This window comes from Lissotriton vulgaris, chromosome 7 (genome assembly GCF_964263255.1).
Source record: "Lissotriton vulgaris chromosome 7, aLisVul1.2, whole genome shotgun sequence".
NCBI lineage: Eukaryota > Metazoa > Chordata > Amphibia > Caudata > Salamandridae > Lissotriton > Lissotriton vulgaris.
The window spans coordinates 660,048,971-660,065,819 of record NC_141695.1 but is presented as its reverse complement, the minus strand read 5'-3'; the positions used below and the strand labels follow the sequence as shown (position 1 = coordinate 660,065,819).

General features: G+C 43.1%; 1 protein-coding gene across 4 annotated transcripts in view; it reads right to left on the bottom strand.

The window, feature by feature from the left end:
* STXBP4 (syntaxin binding protein 4) overlaps positions 1 to 16,849 on the bottom strand; it is a 553,950-nt gene that overhangs the window by 312,347 nt on the left and 224,754 nt on the right. For all 4 annotated transcript variants that reach the window (XM_086930861.1, XM_086930863.1, XM_086930862.1 and 1 more), the window contains one exon: positions 6,457 to 6,546. In XM_086930861.1, coding sequence (XP_086786987.1) covers positions 6,457 to 6,546 — 90 coding nt within the window. The remainder of the gene's footprint in view (positions 1 to 6,456; positions 6,547 to 16,849) is intronic.

The window sequence follows — 16,849 nt, the reverse complement described above, 5'->3', positions numbered from 1 at the left end:
CTTTCATCTGATTTGAAAAACAAAACACTATTCATCATGGAACATGACTCTTACTGCAAGTTGGCTTATGTAGAAAGTCCGGGCAAGAGGCAATAGCTTGAACAAGCATTGCCTAAGCCAGTAGGTCTCACCTGTAAGACCCTTTTGGCTTTGCCAACGTTTTCAGCCATACTGGACAGCATTGTAACATTGGAAACGCTTTGAATTCAAGCTGTAGTTGAGAGCATCTGTTTTTCCAAGCTCATTGCAGGCCACTTTCACACCAAGGAATGTCAATGACAGAGAAACATGTCAGGCTCTGGACTTCGCACAGATAAAAAAGGGAATATATAGAAGCAAAACATCTTCAAAATGGCAGGCAGATTGATCTTCTTGAGAAGCATAATGCTCAGAAACCATGTTACATGTTTACAGGAGAGTAGTAGTAAGAGTTTTACGTCAACCATGGAGAAGGAGGGTTGTGAGAGTCGAAGGTTCGAAACCAATTAGCCTTGACTTACTTAGCCTTTATCCTTCTGAGGTCAGTAAAGCAAAAACTACTTCACTGGGTGACATTACCAACAGTTACTTACAATGCTATAAAACGGCAAAATCTATTGGAGATAGCACTACATGATACGAGAGGAAATCATAAATTACAAGGCGTAGATCTGTGTATATCTATGTAGCTGTGACGAAATGGTCCTTCTGTAGCAACCTAGCAACGCAGCACAGATGTTATATAAATAAATCTTCACAAACAGCAACTCCAGCTCTGAATAAGCTTCAGAGAAATGAAAAAAATATAATTTGCAGGTAGCCGAGAAAGTAATTCATTTTTCCAAGTAAAATTAAAAAACACTACAGATTTAGACTATTCATAACAACAGCTGCCCTTGAATAGACACAAAACGCGTGTTGCATGAAAGTGAGTAGTGAAACTACACAATGGGATGCATATCAAAGCAATTTCACCTGGCGGTTAATATGACGGTGTGATGCTTGTAGCGTGTTGTAGATCGCGGAAGCTGCTTCGAGAGCCTGCCTAAGACTCCTATTGAGAACTGATCTGTTCTGTAATTATGTGTAGTTTACAGAGAGGGAAGGAAGACTATTACATTGCGTGCATCTGGACCCTCTGCTTATAACTGTACTCAAATCAAAACCGGACTTGTAATGTCAGTTTTCTATTACAATAGGATCAGTATACAGCCAGGGAAGATATTATTCAGGTGTTATCTTTTATTTTATTTTTTACCATAATCGTGAGGGTCTCATCTAGGGTCTAAAGATTCAGACGTATATAAAAATCTAATATGTTTAGGATTTAAAAGATCATTTTTCGGCTCGAGAGGGTTGATTTGGATATTGCTCTTATTTACACTGAAAGGAATTTGTAAAAAAAGTGGTTGCACACAAAATGTGCCAGTACAGAGTGATGGTCTACTAGGGATATGGGGCTAACGGCCTGATGTATTACAGATACGGTTGCAAAGAATTTGTGTGTTTTGGCACATGACTACTTCTGGACCCAATCTTCTTTTTGCGCTGCAATGGATGCACAAATCTGTTGCAGCGTGAAATGGTCAATTTTGGATGTTGGATGCATAGAATATGCCCCAACTATTTTAGTGAGGTAGCATTCAGATTGTGAATCCCACCGAAGTGGCTGTGAATGCAGCGATGGAGGCCTGTGAGGAAGAGCAGGCCTCCCTCCATTCCTGCACTCAAATTCACAGGATTCCACCGTTTTCAGGCCTTGGTACCTGATCAAAGGTTTGTAACTGCAACTGCAGTTGCAAACCTTTCAAACATGGCATTGCAGTTAGGAAAAAGGAAGGGTGCCTTTTCATTCCCTCCCAACCTTTCCAATCGCATTGAGTAGCAAAGTGTACTTGGTGAGCTGAAAAGGCATTTTTGATTTGGGTAGAGGAGTTGGCCTAACAGCTAGGGCGAGCGACCTCTAATTTGGGGAACTGGGTTCAAGTCTCGGCAATGACGCTGACCATCCTGTGATTCTGGGAATATCACTTAATCTCCCCGTGCCTAACAAAAATGAATGTATCCTCATGTAATGTAACTGGTGCTATGTAAAGCGCCCTGATACCTGATTTGGGTCAAGTTCGCGCTATATAAAACTCTGTAAAAAACGAAATTTACTCTTTTTAGGTCTTACCCACAGATCTCGATGATGTTGAAAGATCTATTGTGTACAATACCAGTACTTAATGCATTTATACATATTACTCTTTCTATGTTATTTCACAGCCTTGAATGAAATCTAAATGTGTAATTAAACGCTTTGGCTAAATAGTCGTATATGAAGTTTTATTCTAAGAAGATTCTCAAATAAAGCTTTACATTGGAATACTTTCCGGAATGGAAATTTCAGCGACTAGATATTCAAGTTCACATTACACTGTTTGATCACCTGAAGCACAGAACGATGTATGAGAGAGTGTCTCTCCCACTCTGGTGCAAGTTCTACGAGTTCTCATGCTTGGTTTAGCTGTTGAGCATCCCGGTGACCAGCTCAGGAGAATAGCATATGATGTTAACACCCTCAAGTTAGTTTGTTGTAACTGTTTTTGGTACGGTTTTTTCTTTTTTTTTAAACAGTGTCATACTTTCAAACAAGTGAATTAACAATACAACATTCAACACCCACAACATAAGTTGTAATAAAATTGCAGGGCTATACATATGTTTCACTCAATTGTTCCTTCCTTTTGAGTCATGCTTTTTGCCCCTCGGTCCCACTTGCCTCTCCCCCAAAACATCCCCTCACTTTGACCCGTCTGCCCTTGTTATTGGTCTCAGCAAGCACCTTATAAATGCAGGTTCCCTCAACTCTCATTTATTGTCAAGTCTACTCAAACTTCTATCCACTGACTTAGTGTTTGGCAGAGCTTTACTGTTCGGGGCTTATCGTCTTTAGACTGGGATTTGCTAGACTACTTCTATTTACTGTGTACCAGCAGACTGGGTTATTTCATAATAACCACTTAAGATCAGGATTCAGCAATGTTTCATGACAACTAGGCACAAAGCCCTGAGACTGGTCAGTACCATCATAGTTTAGGGGCTGATGGCTGGGGACAAGTTTTTGATGTCAGAAAATATGCATAAACCCAAAGACAAGCAGCTAAACTCACAAATTTGGGGATGGTGAGGAGCTAAGGCATTCAAACCTTGGAGTTTGATGACAGGTAAACTGTGGCCCAAATGGCACGAAATGCACATAGTGTCTAGGGGTCTACTCACATTTTGGAAATGGAGGTAAGCCACACTGGTGATAAGAGGCTGGCCACGCACACTATGTTTGTGGACTAGACATATAATTTGCTCTCATAAATAGAGACATAAACACCTTGCCCTGGTGGATTAAGTACATTAATTTTAAGACCCTGGGATGGTCCACTGGCCACATGATGTTCACATGTATAGAGGAAGCAGGTTAGGCACAAAATGGGTTACTAGTGCAATACAGTATCGGGTGATCTTCTTATTGATTTTTGCTGTATGCTCCTGTTGTCTGCAGGGAACTGATCTTTCCAGACTATAAAAGATTTCTTCTATCTTAAGCAGGCTTTGGAAACAAGATATGGAAGGCAATTTGTGGAGAATAAACTTAATCTAGGGACATCCCTTGTCAAGAGGTAGGAGAATGGGGAGTAACTACAGTTCACACAACCCCCAATCTCTCCTTGATGGTATGGAGGCACACCTTTGTGTGAAAACCCTGCTTCACATTGATTAGATAAGTATGTTCTAATTCTTTGTTGTTTCTTATGTGTAAGTAAAAAGTCTTAATACACATTTTGAAATATTCCATTTGATATCATAATCCATCCTTGTTAAATATATAACTTCTCTCATGAATGCTCAATTCATTTGGAGACTACATATGTGTTCATCAGAAGCCCTTCAGGTAAAAAAATCTTTTCTTTAAGGCAACACTTCATCTCTATCACAAAGGCAAAAGCTGCTTTGAATTGTGAGCTTAGAACGTCATACCCTATATCCCCTCAGTCCGCATTGTAGCCCCTCCACCTCATCTGTGGAGTTCCGCAAATATCCTCTCTACTATAAGCCAAACCCTGTTCAGTGCATACATGATCCCTCTAGCCATCAACATCCTCTCCTATGCTGACAACAAGCAACTCATTCTCTACCTCACAAACAATATGCTGATCAAGTTCAATGCATGCCTGACTGAAATCTACCCTTGTATGAATATCAACTGTCTAAAGCGGAACACCGACAAGACCGAAATCATGATCTTCGGGAAGAGCACTTCACCATGGGTCTCGACCTGGTGGCCAACAGAGATGGGACCGATTCTCACCTCCACCACCCACCCTAACAATCTCGGGTCGTCAATGACAGCAAACTTGATATGACAGCCCAGATCATTGCCATCATTGCCTCATGCTTCCGTACCCTGAAGATGCTGAGGAAGATTTTCAAGTGGCTTCCGATCAGCACACGAAAAACTGTCATGCATGCCCTGATCAAAAGCAATGATACGGTAAATGGGCCTTCAAGGGATTTATTTAAGTATTTAATTTGTTATTTATATCATTAAGTTTCAAGGCCAGACAGATGGTTTCCTTGTTCATTAATTTCTTTCAGTAGCTAGTTACACTGCACAGTCTCTTCATGCAATGGATCAGACTCATAGGCAAAAGAAATAATTATCATACAGGATGTAAATCATAGGTGCAAAAACCTACAAAGAACTAGAACAAAAACGGGTGTATATAAGAAAATATTCACTTTTTATCTTGATAAATCAAATGAGGGTACTTAGAAATACAAACAATCTGACAAGAAGGTAGCGGTATAAAACGTCAAACCTTCACTGTTACAATTGTCAACACTTTTCTTCTTATTGAAAATGAAACAAATATCGGAAGAAAAAGCGTAGGTGGACGTTTCGGTCTCCACTTTTTGATTGACGAGACCATCTTCAGGACTGACAAGTATTATAGTTGTTGACCCCTTGCTAATGCCGAGCGTCTTATGTCAATGTTGAACCGGAGCGAAAACTCAAATTCTAAGCGTATTTAGTTGCTCCTCTTAGATAGCGCAATTTGTATTTGCAATCTCCAATATCATTCAGCTTTCATGAACTAAGGCAGCATTCAATTTTGCATAAACCCACGTAGCCGTGAAATCCGACTAATAATGCAGTTTGGAGCGCGCTCCAAACAGCGTTATAACAGCGTTATAAGTCGGATTTCACGGCTACGTGGGTTTATGAAAAATTGAGTGCTGCCTTAGTTCATGAAACCTGAAGGATCTACTGATCTACAATTCTGCTTAACATAACATAATATAACTTAGAAGTCACTCTCAGTGTTAGCATCTTTTTAAATAGAGTTTCATGATCTCTCAATTTCCTGTTTATTTTGACCGTGTTTCGTCCAACCTATCTTCTAAAGCGGCCTCATCATAATTTCTCAGTGTCCGTCATTTGAAAGTTCTTTAGATAAAACCCATACCATCTTGCTTTTCAATCAAGCCCCCTTACATGTAACAAATCAATAATTTCAATCCATTTTGTTCCACTCTGGGCTAATCATGTTTTCGTGTCTACTTCCCACAGAGGCTGTCCCCAAAATCTCTCAAAATAACACATGTCCCCTGGTTTAAATTGTTTCTATTTTTTTAAATAGTGCTGATGTGTTTTGTTCTGTAATTTTAGTGTCAAACAAGGTTTGTTTCACCTAACTTTTGATGTCTGTTCAGTCATCCCCAAACAATTTAATTTACATAACTACTGTGTTGCATATGCTCAAGACTGAAAGTGAAGTTGCAAATTTAGCTCACTTTATTTTAATTCCTCAATAAGGATTTGTAATATATTTCCCTTTCAACAGATAGGAGAATAACAGATGCCATGGCATATATTAAGGTAAATTGATAATGTAAATGAAGAGTAAAAGGAGCAATATCACCTACTCAAAGTAAAGCATAGAAACATGGCGTATTCAACTACAGCACTTAGGGACAGAAGACAAAACTTTACCTTTATCATACAGTATTACTAATCATGTGTAGCAAAGTACTACATCACTAATGCTGCTCAGACTGTTAGAGACAAATGAGGTAGCCTTTGTTTACTCATGTAATGTGCTTTCTAGGCCAGCTCCTGAAGACTGTATTCCAAATGAGACTGCATACCTTTGGATTTCATTATCTGGTGAATTCTTAGTGCAGGAAGCTAGCCTAGGAACAGGACAATCTGATTCAGAACCCTAGTGTACAAAAGGAAGCTTACAGGAAAAAGGTGTTAGTTCCATGTTATAACTGGGCATTGCTGAAACAACCTAATGTATATGTAATAGCAAACAGCGCGTGTCATAAAAAAGCAGCTCCTAGTTTCAGTATCTGTAAACTTTTTCAATCTTGCATTACAATCAGATTACGAAGAATAATAAAACTTAACACAAAAATTAAAATGAAGCCTACCTTAAGTTTATTTATTTCTCGTAAGGCTTCATTTCTTTCCCTTCTTAGAGTCTCAATCTCGTCTGGTTCTTTTGTATCATTATTAAGCACCTACAATTGGTAGAATGAAGAAAAACCTTTATTAGTGCAATTGTGAAACTCTTCTCTTACATCGTGAGGTTGTTTTTTCCAAATTAGTTCATAAGATCAGACTCTAGCATGCATAGCTATTATCAGAGTAGGCATGACTAATCATGACTTACCCTCTAACAGTCTTATAGTAGGTGGCATTGAAGGGTTTTATGAGTGAGATAGAGAAAGAGATGGGTTAGCCATGTGAGATAAGTTAGAGCTGTAGATCAAGTGTGTTTCGTTGCAGAATGGTTCTATTCCAATATAATATTGGAACAGATTCTAAACTTAAAGTAGGCATACCTCTGGACATAGACCTTAATGAGAAGGCACTATTTGAAGTGGTGTTTAGCAGTCCAAGAAGATTATATCAAATCTAGGTGTTACTTAAGGATCAACGGTTCAATGGAAAACACTCTGAATGGCGGGATGTATGGGGAGCCTCAGTCTTAAGAAAGATTTAATAAGAGGAAGAAACAGGCCACAATAAACACAGACATTACTAAACAAAAAGGCATGCACACATGTACATTGCAAACAGTTTGATTTTGCAGCATATTCACAAAGGATGACCAATCAATTTTACTCATATGAAATATTTAGAAATGTGAAATTCAAAGGTGGGAAGTGAGCATTCCAATGGATAGATATTTTTAAACACCAACATAGTAAAGAATGTGTTGGTATTTCCAAACTTTTGTCTGCCATAATCATACCCTGGAAATGATCAGAGATTCAGTCCACAGAACACCCACGCAGTAGACACTTTGTTGATTTTCGCAAATCTATTTTCGACATACTCATGCCCTGGAAAGGGTCAGAGATGTTTTCGAAGATGGAACGAAGGACCGAGCACCTCCAAAATTGATGGGGTGGGGGAAGAAGGGAATGGGCTATCCACACTTAAAAACATTTTCTCTGTGATAAAAAAATAAATGCTATTACAAAATGTAATGGCATTTCCCTTCTGCAACTGTACCTACTCCACATGGGGAGTACAATTTTGAACACAGATTTATCTAGGCATAATTAAAAATGTTTCCAGGCATACCTTCGTGAAGTTCCTGAAGTCATAAATCAGCACAGATGTTCCATATTTACTCAACCTTTTCAGAATCCAGCCGAAAGGGAATATCTGTGTGGGCTTATTGGTAGATTTGAATCTAGGTCTCATGGAATGTTCTTGGTACATTACAGATCCTGCAGTAACCATCTATCATTTTCACCCATTATGTTCTTTTTGACTATATGATTGGTCATTGGATGATTGAGGGATCTAAAAATATATTTTACGTTTTATTTGGAGCTCCTGTACGGACTACCGACCAATTTCTTTAATCAACACTGAAATGAAAATTTTTGGCACAGCTCTGACCCAGCGCCTTCACCCCCTGTTACACAAATTGGTCCATCCGGACCAATGTGACTTCATGCCAGCTCGCAGCACTCAGCACTGCATACGGCACCTCACCTCGCCCAAGCCCATCACCACAACCTCACACCATACCTGGACCTCCTCCTTATAGATTTCTAAAAAGGCCTTCGACACGGTCGACTGGAACTACCTAGAGGACGTCCTCGTGCTGATGGGTTTTGGCCCACACTTTTGACGCCTCATCGTGGTCCTGTATTCCCACCCCAAAGCTAAGGGCCTGACCAATGGCGCCTTCGGGGAGGAATTTTCTATCCGAAGAGGCACATGTCAAGGATGCCCTCTCTCACCACTCCTGTTCTCTTTGGCAATTGAGCCCCTGCCTCCCTCATACGTAATGACTCCCTAATCCGAGGGTGGTCCTGGGATCCACATCAGGTGGCTAAAATCGCCCTATATGCAGACGATGTCCTGCTATTCCTGGATGACCCGGAATGCTCCTTGAATGTGTTCTAGGCCTGCGGCTCAACCCACCAAAGTCCACTCTGATCCCCCTCCACCTCTCCAGGCCTTCTTTGATTGGCAGTGCAATATTCCCATCCGGAAGCAATCGTTCAAATACCTCGGGATCTGGGTGACTCTACTCCGGTAGTTGGAATGGGCGCTTAACATTGCTCACCTGGTAGCAAAAGCCAAAGCTGACCTTAAGCCCTGGCAAACCCTCCCACTTAACCCCCTTGCCAGAGGGGCACTTTTTAAAATGATGATTTTCCTCCGCATCCTATACATAATTCAGAACACCACCTCTCATCTTCCGGGTAGTTGGTTCCGGGACTTTGACGGGGTTATTGCTAGGTTCCTACGAGGGGGTGGGAGGCCGCGAATTGCCCTGGCCCGATGCCGGATCCCGCCCTTTGATGGAGACATGGGAATACCAAATCTTCATCTTTACTACTTGGCTACCTGACTCCTTGTCGTCCATGATTGGTTTACTGTGGCGTGGGCTGACTCAGCCTATCGGACTGAGCTTAGCATCATGGACTTTCCGCGAATCCAAGCTTACTTGTATGGTGCCCCCATTCCACAGGCGATCCCACTTATCACCAGAGCGCTTCTGGTAGCCTGCCGCTCTGCCCTGTGACACAAGCACTGGGACAAGTGACTCAGTGTGTTACCCCTTCAAGGGTAGGATGCTGGTTACAGCAGGCAATTTTGGTATAGCATTTCCATGCCGTGTCAGTGCTGTCTAGCACAACAAACAATTTTGATAGCCTATTCATGTTCTCTCTTTCCAAAAGGAATCTGTATGCTCTTAACACGTCTGCATTAGGTACTGTTGTATCTTACCCATGCCACCCCCTGCTCCCATGCGCATGGTACCTTCCTTTCCCCTGCGCGTGAACCTTCCCAGCTTCTCCCCTTCCCATTGGTTCCCCCACATTCCATTCCTAACCCCAGCTGATTACGTTGACACCAACTGTCATTATTGATGTTCCGTTCACCCACGCGTCACCACCGTGTGGGGCTGTTATAATAAATCCTACTTCACACCACTCCAGTCTGCTGACTACTTTGTAACAGTGGCGACGAGGTTAGCTGAAGAACTACAGCCTCACACCGTGGTACAGATGATGGACTTTCACCTTGCTGCATTCGGTAATCCATTGATTCATTGAGGCAAATCTTCTTACCTGGGGAATTCCTTGCCTTCTCTTCGTGGCGAACGAAGACGCGAACTACACAGCTGTCCAGGGTGAAGTGGCCGCGTACCTTCTTCCGAGATTTGAGCATCTCACAACGACCGGCTGCTGCGCCACACGGAGGTAGGACCGCTGCAGTGCTTGGGGGACTCCCCTTCGTGTGTGCCTTCTTCGCGCGCTCGACGTTCCTCCCTGGCTGAGCTGTCCTTGACGCGCTTTGATTCCTGTCAGTGGCACTGTTCTTTCCTGGCGCTTTCGGAACGGATATTCCTGTCAGCTGTTTTCGCGCCAGTGTTTCCTTGCATCTGCGCATGCCTAGTGACGCGTGACGTCACTGGAACGCAGCGCTGGGTGCCATTTTGAAAAAAAAAAACTCTCGTTTTCTTCAAGCTAGTGTTCGAGCCTTGTCCAAGCTCCGAACTCGTGTGACTTTGTGAGTTATACCAAAATAAAATAAAGGTCACAAACGACAGGGCAAGCACGTGTCTATGAAATAAAATAAATAAGTGTCACACACCACTAGCAGCACGTCGTCTAGCCTGATCTTGTTGATTGAAGGTTCACCCATCACAAGGATTGTGTACTAAGTGTCATTGGAATCCTCGCAGTGTGAATCTTGAGCCTTTAATTAATCAACCGTCATGTGTGCTCTCAGTTCCTTGAATCTTTCACAACCTCAAGCATTTCTACCTCTTAAAGGTGCACCTTGCATGCCTTGGAAAGAGTGGAAAGAGTATTTTGTCAATTACATTGAGACAGTTGAGGATGATGACTTCTCTGCTGAAAAGAAGAAAAAGGTACTTCTGTACTGTTTGGGTCCTGGTGGTCTTAAGACCTACAATAACATTGAGAAGAAAGTGAGAACAGGTGATGATGTTTATCAACATGCCCTAGACGATCTAGACGATCACTTCTCGCCCATTGTATGTGTTGCTGTTGATCGATACAAGTTCTCAAGAAGGAAGCAAGGAAAAGATGAGAGCGTGGAGGATTATGTGGCTGCTCTGAATAACTTGGCCTTGACCTGCAGATTCGGAGCGCTGCAGGAAGAGTTTGTGCGTGATCAAATAATAATGCATGCGAGCAACCCCAACATCCAAGATAAACTCTGGGTCAATGGCGAGGCTTCCTTGAAGGAGGTTGTTGCCCTTGTCAAGAAGGCTGAACTTACTGGCAGATGTGCCAAAGCAGTAATTGATGAACCAGCGGAAATAAAAGCTATTAGATCCTCCAAATACAAACAGAAAGGAAACAAAAAAGAAATGAGTCATGATCTTCACAAGAGAAGTGAGTCTACCAGATCGAAACATAGCAGTGATAGACGCATGAATACAAGAGTCAATGATTTTCCTGATCTTAAATGCTATCGCTGTGGGTCTCCAACTCATCTTGCCGATTCTAAAAAGTGCCCAGCTCTACATCAAAAATGCTTGTCTTGCGGTATGACTGGACACATCGCTAAGGTCTGCAACAAGAAAATGTACAGACAAAGCAGACAGGTACGACAAATTCAGGAAGAGAGTGATTCCACCGAAGAGGACTCGGAGTACTCTGACTCCGACAATGTCAGTTATGTTTTCTCAATTGAATACGACGTGTTAGAAGTCACGCCCACAAAGAAGAAAAAACCCATGTGTGATGTCAGTCTGGGTGGGGTGACAGTCAATCTGATGGCAGACTCTGGGTCACCCTTCACGATTATCAACGAAAACATTTGGAAGCAATTCACGGATAAAATAGGTTCAAATCTAGAAAAACCCAGAGTTATTGCTAGAAGCTACACTGGAAACAACATCGAATTCCTAGGAACACGTAATCTGGAGTTTGAATTTAAAAATCGAAGAGCATTTTGCCGACTGTATGTTGCAAAAAAAGGCCCCTCTGTCCTTGGCTGGAGTGACCAGGCTGATCTAGGCATCATGCTCGATCCCAATAGTGATGATCCTGTCTTGTCCATACATGATTCCTGTAAACTGTCTATACAAAAAGACTTCCCCGAAGTGTTCTCAGGTAAAGTTGGTCTGCTTAACAGTTTCGAACACAAAATTGAACTTAAGGACTCAGCTGTTCCTTGCATTCACAAGGTAAGACATCTACCAGTTTCGGTGAGAAGTGATGTACAAGCAGAACTGAACAGGCTTGTCAAGGATGGCATTATAGAAGCAGTGGAATCGGCGGAGTGGGTTTCCCCCTTGGTTGTTGTCAAACGTCCCAACGGGAAAATCAGACTCTGCATCGATCTCAGGGACCTCAATAAGAACATTATTGTTGATCAATATCCCCTACCACGTATTTGCGAAATGTTTAGTGCCACCAATGATATGTGTGTATTTTCCATAATTGACTTAAAATCTGCATATCACCAAATACCCCTGCACGCAGACAGTAAAAAATTCACTACCTTTATCTCACCCTTTGGTTGCTATCGGTTTACCAGGGTACCATTTGGTTTAGCCTCTGCCGCAGCACTTTTCCAGAGGGTCATGACATCCATTCTGGAAGGTGTTGAAGGTATCAGGTTTTTCCAGGACGATATCCTGGTCATGGGCAGCAACCAATCGGAACACGACACACGCCTTAGACAAGTGTTTTGCAAACTGAAAATGCATGGGTTAACAGTAGAATTAGACAAATGTAAAATTTCACAGGACAAAGTGGTTTACCTTGGGCACACTATCAGCCGTGATGGGATCAAACCCAAACAGGGTTTGGTGGATGCCATCCTCAATGCCCCATGTCCCTCAAGCAAAGAGGATGTAAGAGCCTTTCTCGGCTTGACGGAGTATTACTCCAAATTCATAAGAAACTTCTCTGAAAAAACCTACAGCATAAGACAACTATTGAAAAACAAAACCAAATTTGTCTGGTCATCGGACTGTCAGAACACTTTTGTTACCATCAAGAAAGAAATCAGCGAGGCGCCCTTCCTCAAAGGTTTTGACCCCAAAGCAGATATTTACCTCACCACAGATGCAAGCAACAAAGGTATTGGAGCAGTGCTAGCACAGAAGGACTCATCTAACCAAGAGTGGGTTGTAGCCTTTGCCTCCAGGTCGCTCACCTCTGCGGAGGAAAAGTACTCTGTCATAGAACGCGAAATGCTAGCTTGTTCGTGGGCGCTCAATTACTTCAGAGCTTATGTGTGGGGTTACAAAATCCATCTCCGCACTGACCACAAACCGTTAATAAAGATTCTAACAGCCTCAGGTCTACAAAACGCTTCACCAAGACTCAGCAAAATGTCGATCAAGCTGCTGGATTACAACTACTCGGCAGAATATTGGCCAGGAGTGAAAAACAAAATCGCGGATTTCCTCAGCAGATTACCTCTGCCCCACATGGAAAGCATAGTCGCTCAAGAAGACGAGGAGAAGGTTGCTCTACTCTTCAACACGGACCTGGATGGAATATCAGCGGAAGAATGGGGTCAACACATGTCGCGCGACTCCACTCTGCAAATGGTATGCCAATTCATCAACTCCGCATGGCCAGATAAGCGCAACCTACAGGACAATGTCAAGGTGTATTGGGAAACTAGGAATGAACTCAGTTTGGAAAATGGCGTATTGTACAGAATGGGTAAAGCCATAGCCCCTGCCACGCTCAGAGACAAAATCCTAAGTTTGTGTCACGTTGGCCACCTAGGCATCACCAAAACCAAGCAGCGTGTCAGAGCAAGTTATTGGTGGCCGGGTATTGACAAGCAAATCGAAATCCAGGTCAGGAACTGTTTGGAATGCTGTGACTCAGACAAAACTCTCAAAACGTCAAAAGTCAGTCTCTCTCCGATTCAACCCCCGCAAATGGCATGGGAGAAATTAGGTTTGGACATCGTGGGGCCTGTAGAAGGACATGATGGAGCAATCAAGTACATCTTGGTGGCAATAGATCACTTCTCCAAGTGGCCAGAAATTAAGATTGTAGAGGAAATTGACAGTTTCAAATGTATAGACTTCTTGGACAAGCTCTTTCTCAGTGAAGGTTTACCAAAATCCGTCCTCACCGATAATGGCCGGCAATTCTGTTCCGAAGCATTCAAGTCATTCCTTGCTAGGAACTGCATCACCCACCACACCACGTCAATTTATCACCCTGAAGGAAACGGCCTCACTGAACGCTTTAACCGTGTCTTGAAGGGACACATTCAACTATCCAGAAATGCAAACTTAAACTGGGAAGAGGAAATATACAAACTCATCTGGGCATTCAGGATTGCTCCTTGTGCAAGCACTCGCACTGCACCATTCATTCTCATGAGAAGCAGACAGCCCATGAGCGTTGATCTAGGATGGATGTCTGAATCAAAACAAAATGAATGGTCACCTGAAAACATAAGAAAGAACATCATCAAGGCACAGAAGTACTACAAAGAATGGTATGATTCTAGACACAGTGCAAAAGATCATTCATTCAAGGTTGGCGATCTGGTGAAAGTTCGTTTGGAGAAAAAAGTAAAGAAAGGAGAAAGCAGATTTACCGCCCCACTTCACATTGACGAACTGTTTAACAATGCGGCAAGACTCAGTGATGGGAAGGTCTGGCACATGAGCAGACTGGCGAACTATCATCCCAGTGACAAGGCCCAGGGTCACCAGCAGCATGTTACCGTTAGCAATGATTTGTGGGTAGATGTTGATAGATCTAGTTCTGATGAGAATAATAGGCCTAGAAACAACAGCACACGTGACCTCCAACCCGACTCTGACTCTGATGATGGCCAATCGACAGATCGGTCTGCAGGTGTCCATCCCAGCACTTCGACTTGTAATCGGAGTTGTCAGGATGACCCTCATTCGGATTCTGAAGTGGTGTCTGATGGTCACAGATTCAGTGGTAGGTTCGGCAGATCCGACTTTGACTCTCATTCGGACACCGAATGTGCACCACACTTACCAGCGACCTCTGGAAGGTTTGGTAGGACCATCCGCAGACCTAAACGTTTGGATGATTATGAGTGTGACTAACTACCCAACTGTTTTTGCACCTCCTGTTTATTTGCCACCGCTTCCTGTGGCGCTGTTGCCAATACTCTATAGAGAGGAAGATGTGTTGTATCTTACCCATGCCACCCCCTGCTCCCATGCGCATGGTACCTTCCTTTCCCCTGCGCGTGAACCTTCCCAGCTTCTCCCCTTCCCATTGGTTCCCCCACATTCCATTCCTAACCCCAGCTGATTACGTTGACACCAACTGTCATTATTGATGTTCCGTTCACCCACGCGTCACCACCGTGTGGGGCTGTTATAATAAATCCTACTTCACACCACTCCAGTCTGCTGACTACTTTGTAACAGGTACATTACCTACATATCCCCACTTCTTGTTTTTTAAGAACGCATCGGGTTTACGGGATCCTTCAGCACATTTATATCTCTAGGTGTAGGATTACATAACTTAAACGCCATGGCAGGAGACGGAATTTCAAAACTCCTTCCTTTGATGTTGGCCACTCTGCTTAGGAGGTCTAATTTCCCTTTATGTCTCATTCGAACAGTTAAGAGGTTGATGTATCTGAGAAGGCACCTACTGGCGGAAAAAGAGAACTAGCATTTGCAATGCAATCGGTCTCACATTTGTGAAAGTTAGAACTGTATGTGTGGCTCCCTACATAAACAAGAAAAATAAATGTGTTTTTGAGAAGATCGGGCAGCTTTGTGTTCAATGTGCAAGTACACGAGATGGCATTATTCACTGAGTTAAAGTGCTTCAATTAATGCATTGGGAATGCTCCTTTAGTTTGTCTTAACCAGATATATAAAATCGTAACCTGTAACTTCTTTCACGTTCAAGCAGATTGTTAAGCATGCTGTGTACAAAACATTTATTGATTCAATCCGGTTGAAGTTGAACTTATGAATGTCCATGAGCAATATGTACTTTGACAGCCACAGTCAGACCTCTGTTGTTGTCGACAGACCCAGAAAGTGGAGTCCGGCAGAAGGGAGAAAAGACTGGGAAAACCATGTTCTCTGTATCTCTGTTGATCGAGTCTGAATGCCACCATAGCACAGCATTCAGTGCTGCATGGTAACTGCATTGTAGGAGAAATTATATTGGAGGCAAAGCAGCAGTAGCAATACAAATCTAACACACGCAAGAGAGTGATGTACAATAGAATGTAATGCCATATAGTATGGGAACTCTTTGGCATGCAATACATTTTTTTAATTTAACCCAACCCAAACATTGTAACTCCCGACCCTACCAAAAATATTTTCCAACTTCTGCCACATGACAGCCTTTATTGTGCCTTACATGTAGACCTGTGGAGGGGGCTGATTGCACTAACAGTGGCATTTATCCTTCGCTGAATGGTGTTGTGAAGCCACCTCACACTGTGTCCATTTAAGCCGAAGAGGGCCCGTAGTGGTGATAATTTGTCCCACCTCCTTGCCCTGGTCTACAAACCTCTGACACAGGAAACTGAGTGAAATCGAAGGCCTCTGGTGAATGATCCCCCTTATTTTCCACGTGTGCAGCATGCTCAAGAAATGCACATAGCCTCCTCCATGGAACATATTTCTTATCCCCGCCAAAAAGGAGAAAATGGGTTTGAGTGGGCAGCCTTTTGACAAAGCCGTCACACGAGAGGCAGGGGCAGTGGACTGCCAACCCGAAAGGATCAGGAAGTCGAGCGGAAAGAAAGCCAGGGCAGGCTGAGCCAGTCTCTAGAGAGGCAGGGAATGATAGAAACAAGCCCCAGAGTGGTGCGCGCGCACCCACTGTAAGGAATGCAGCTGCCATCGAATCCTGATCTAGAACAGATGGCACCCAGCGCGCTCCCAAGACCCCTAGGCCATGAGAGTGCAAGTTATGCCGAGAGGTGGGACAAGCACCCATCTTTGGCCATTTGCGTGCTTTCAATTATTGAAAGCCACACGCAAAGGCCAATGGGATGTGGGGGAGGAGGCACACCCACACGGAGAAGGCTCTTGGAAGTCGGAAGTGATTCCAAGAGCCCTCTCCTAGAGAAGCGCTTATGCGATTCGCTCTAGGCAAGACCTAAAAAGGTCTATTTGGGACACTTTGTCATGCCACTTTGCCCCGTTGTGCTGACTGGACCTGTAAATGCGACTGTTGCAGATTCCTCCTCTCCCTAAGCACAGTTGCTGTCCAAATTACAAATTGAGTTTCTGGGATCAGAGACACTGACTTCATTACCTGGACTAGAGATATCTGTTCCTAATTATATTGCTCTCATATTGTGGCC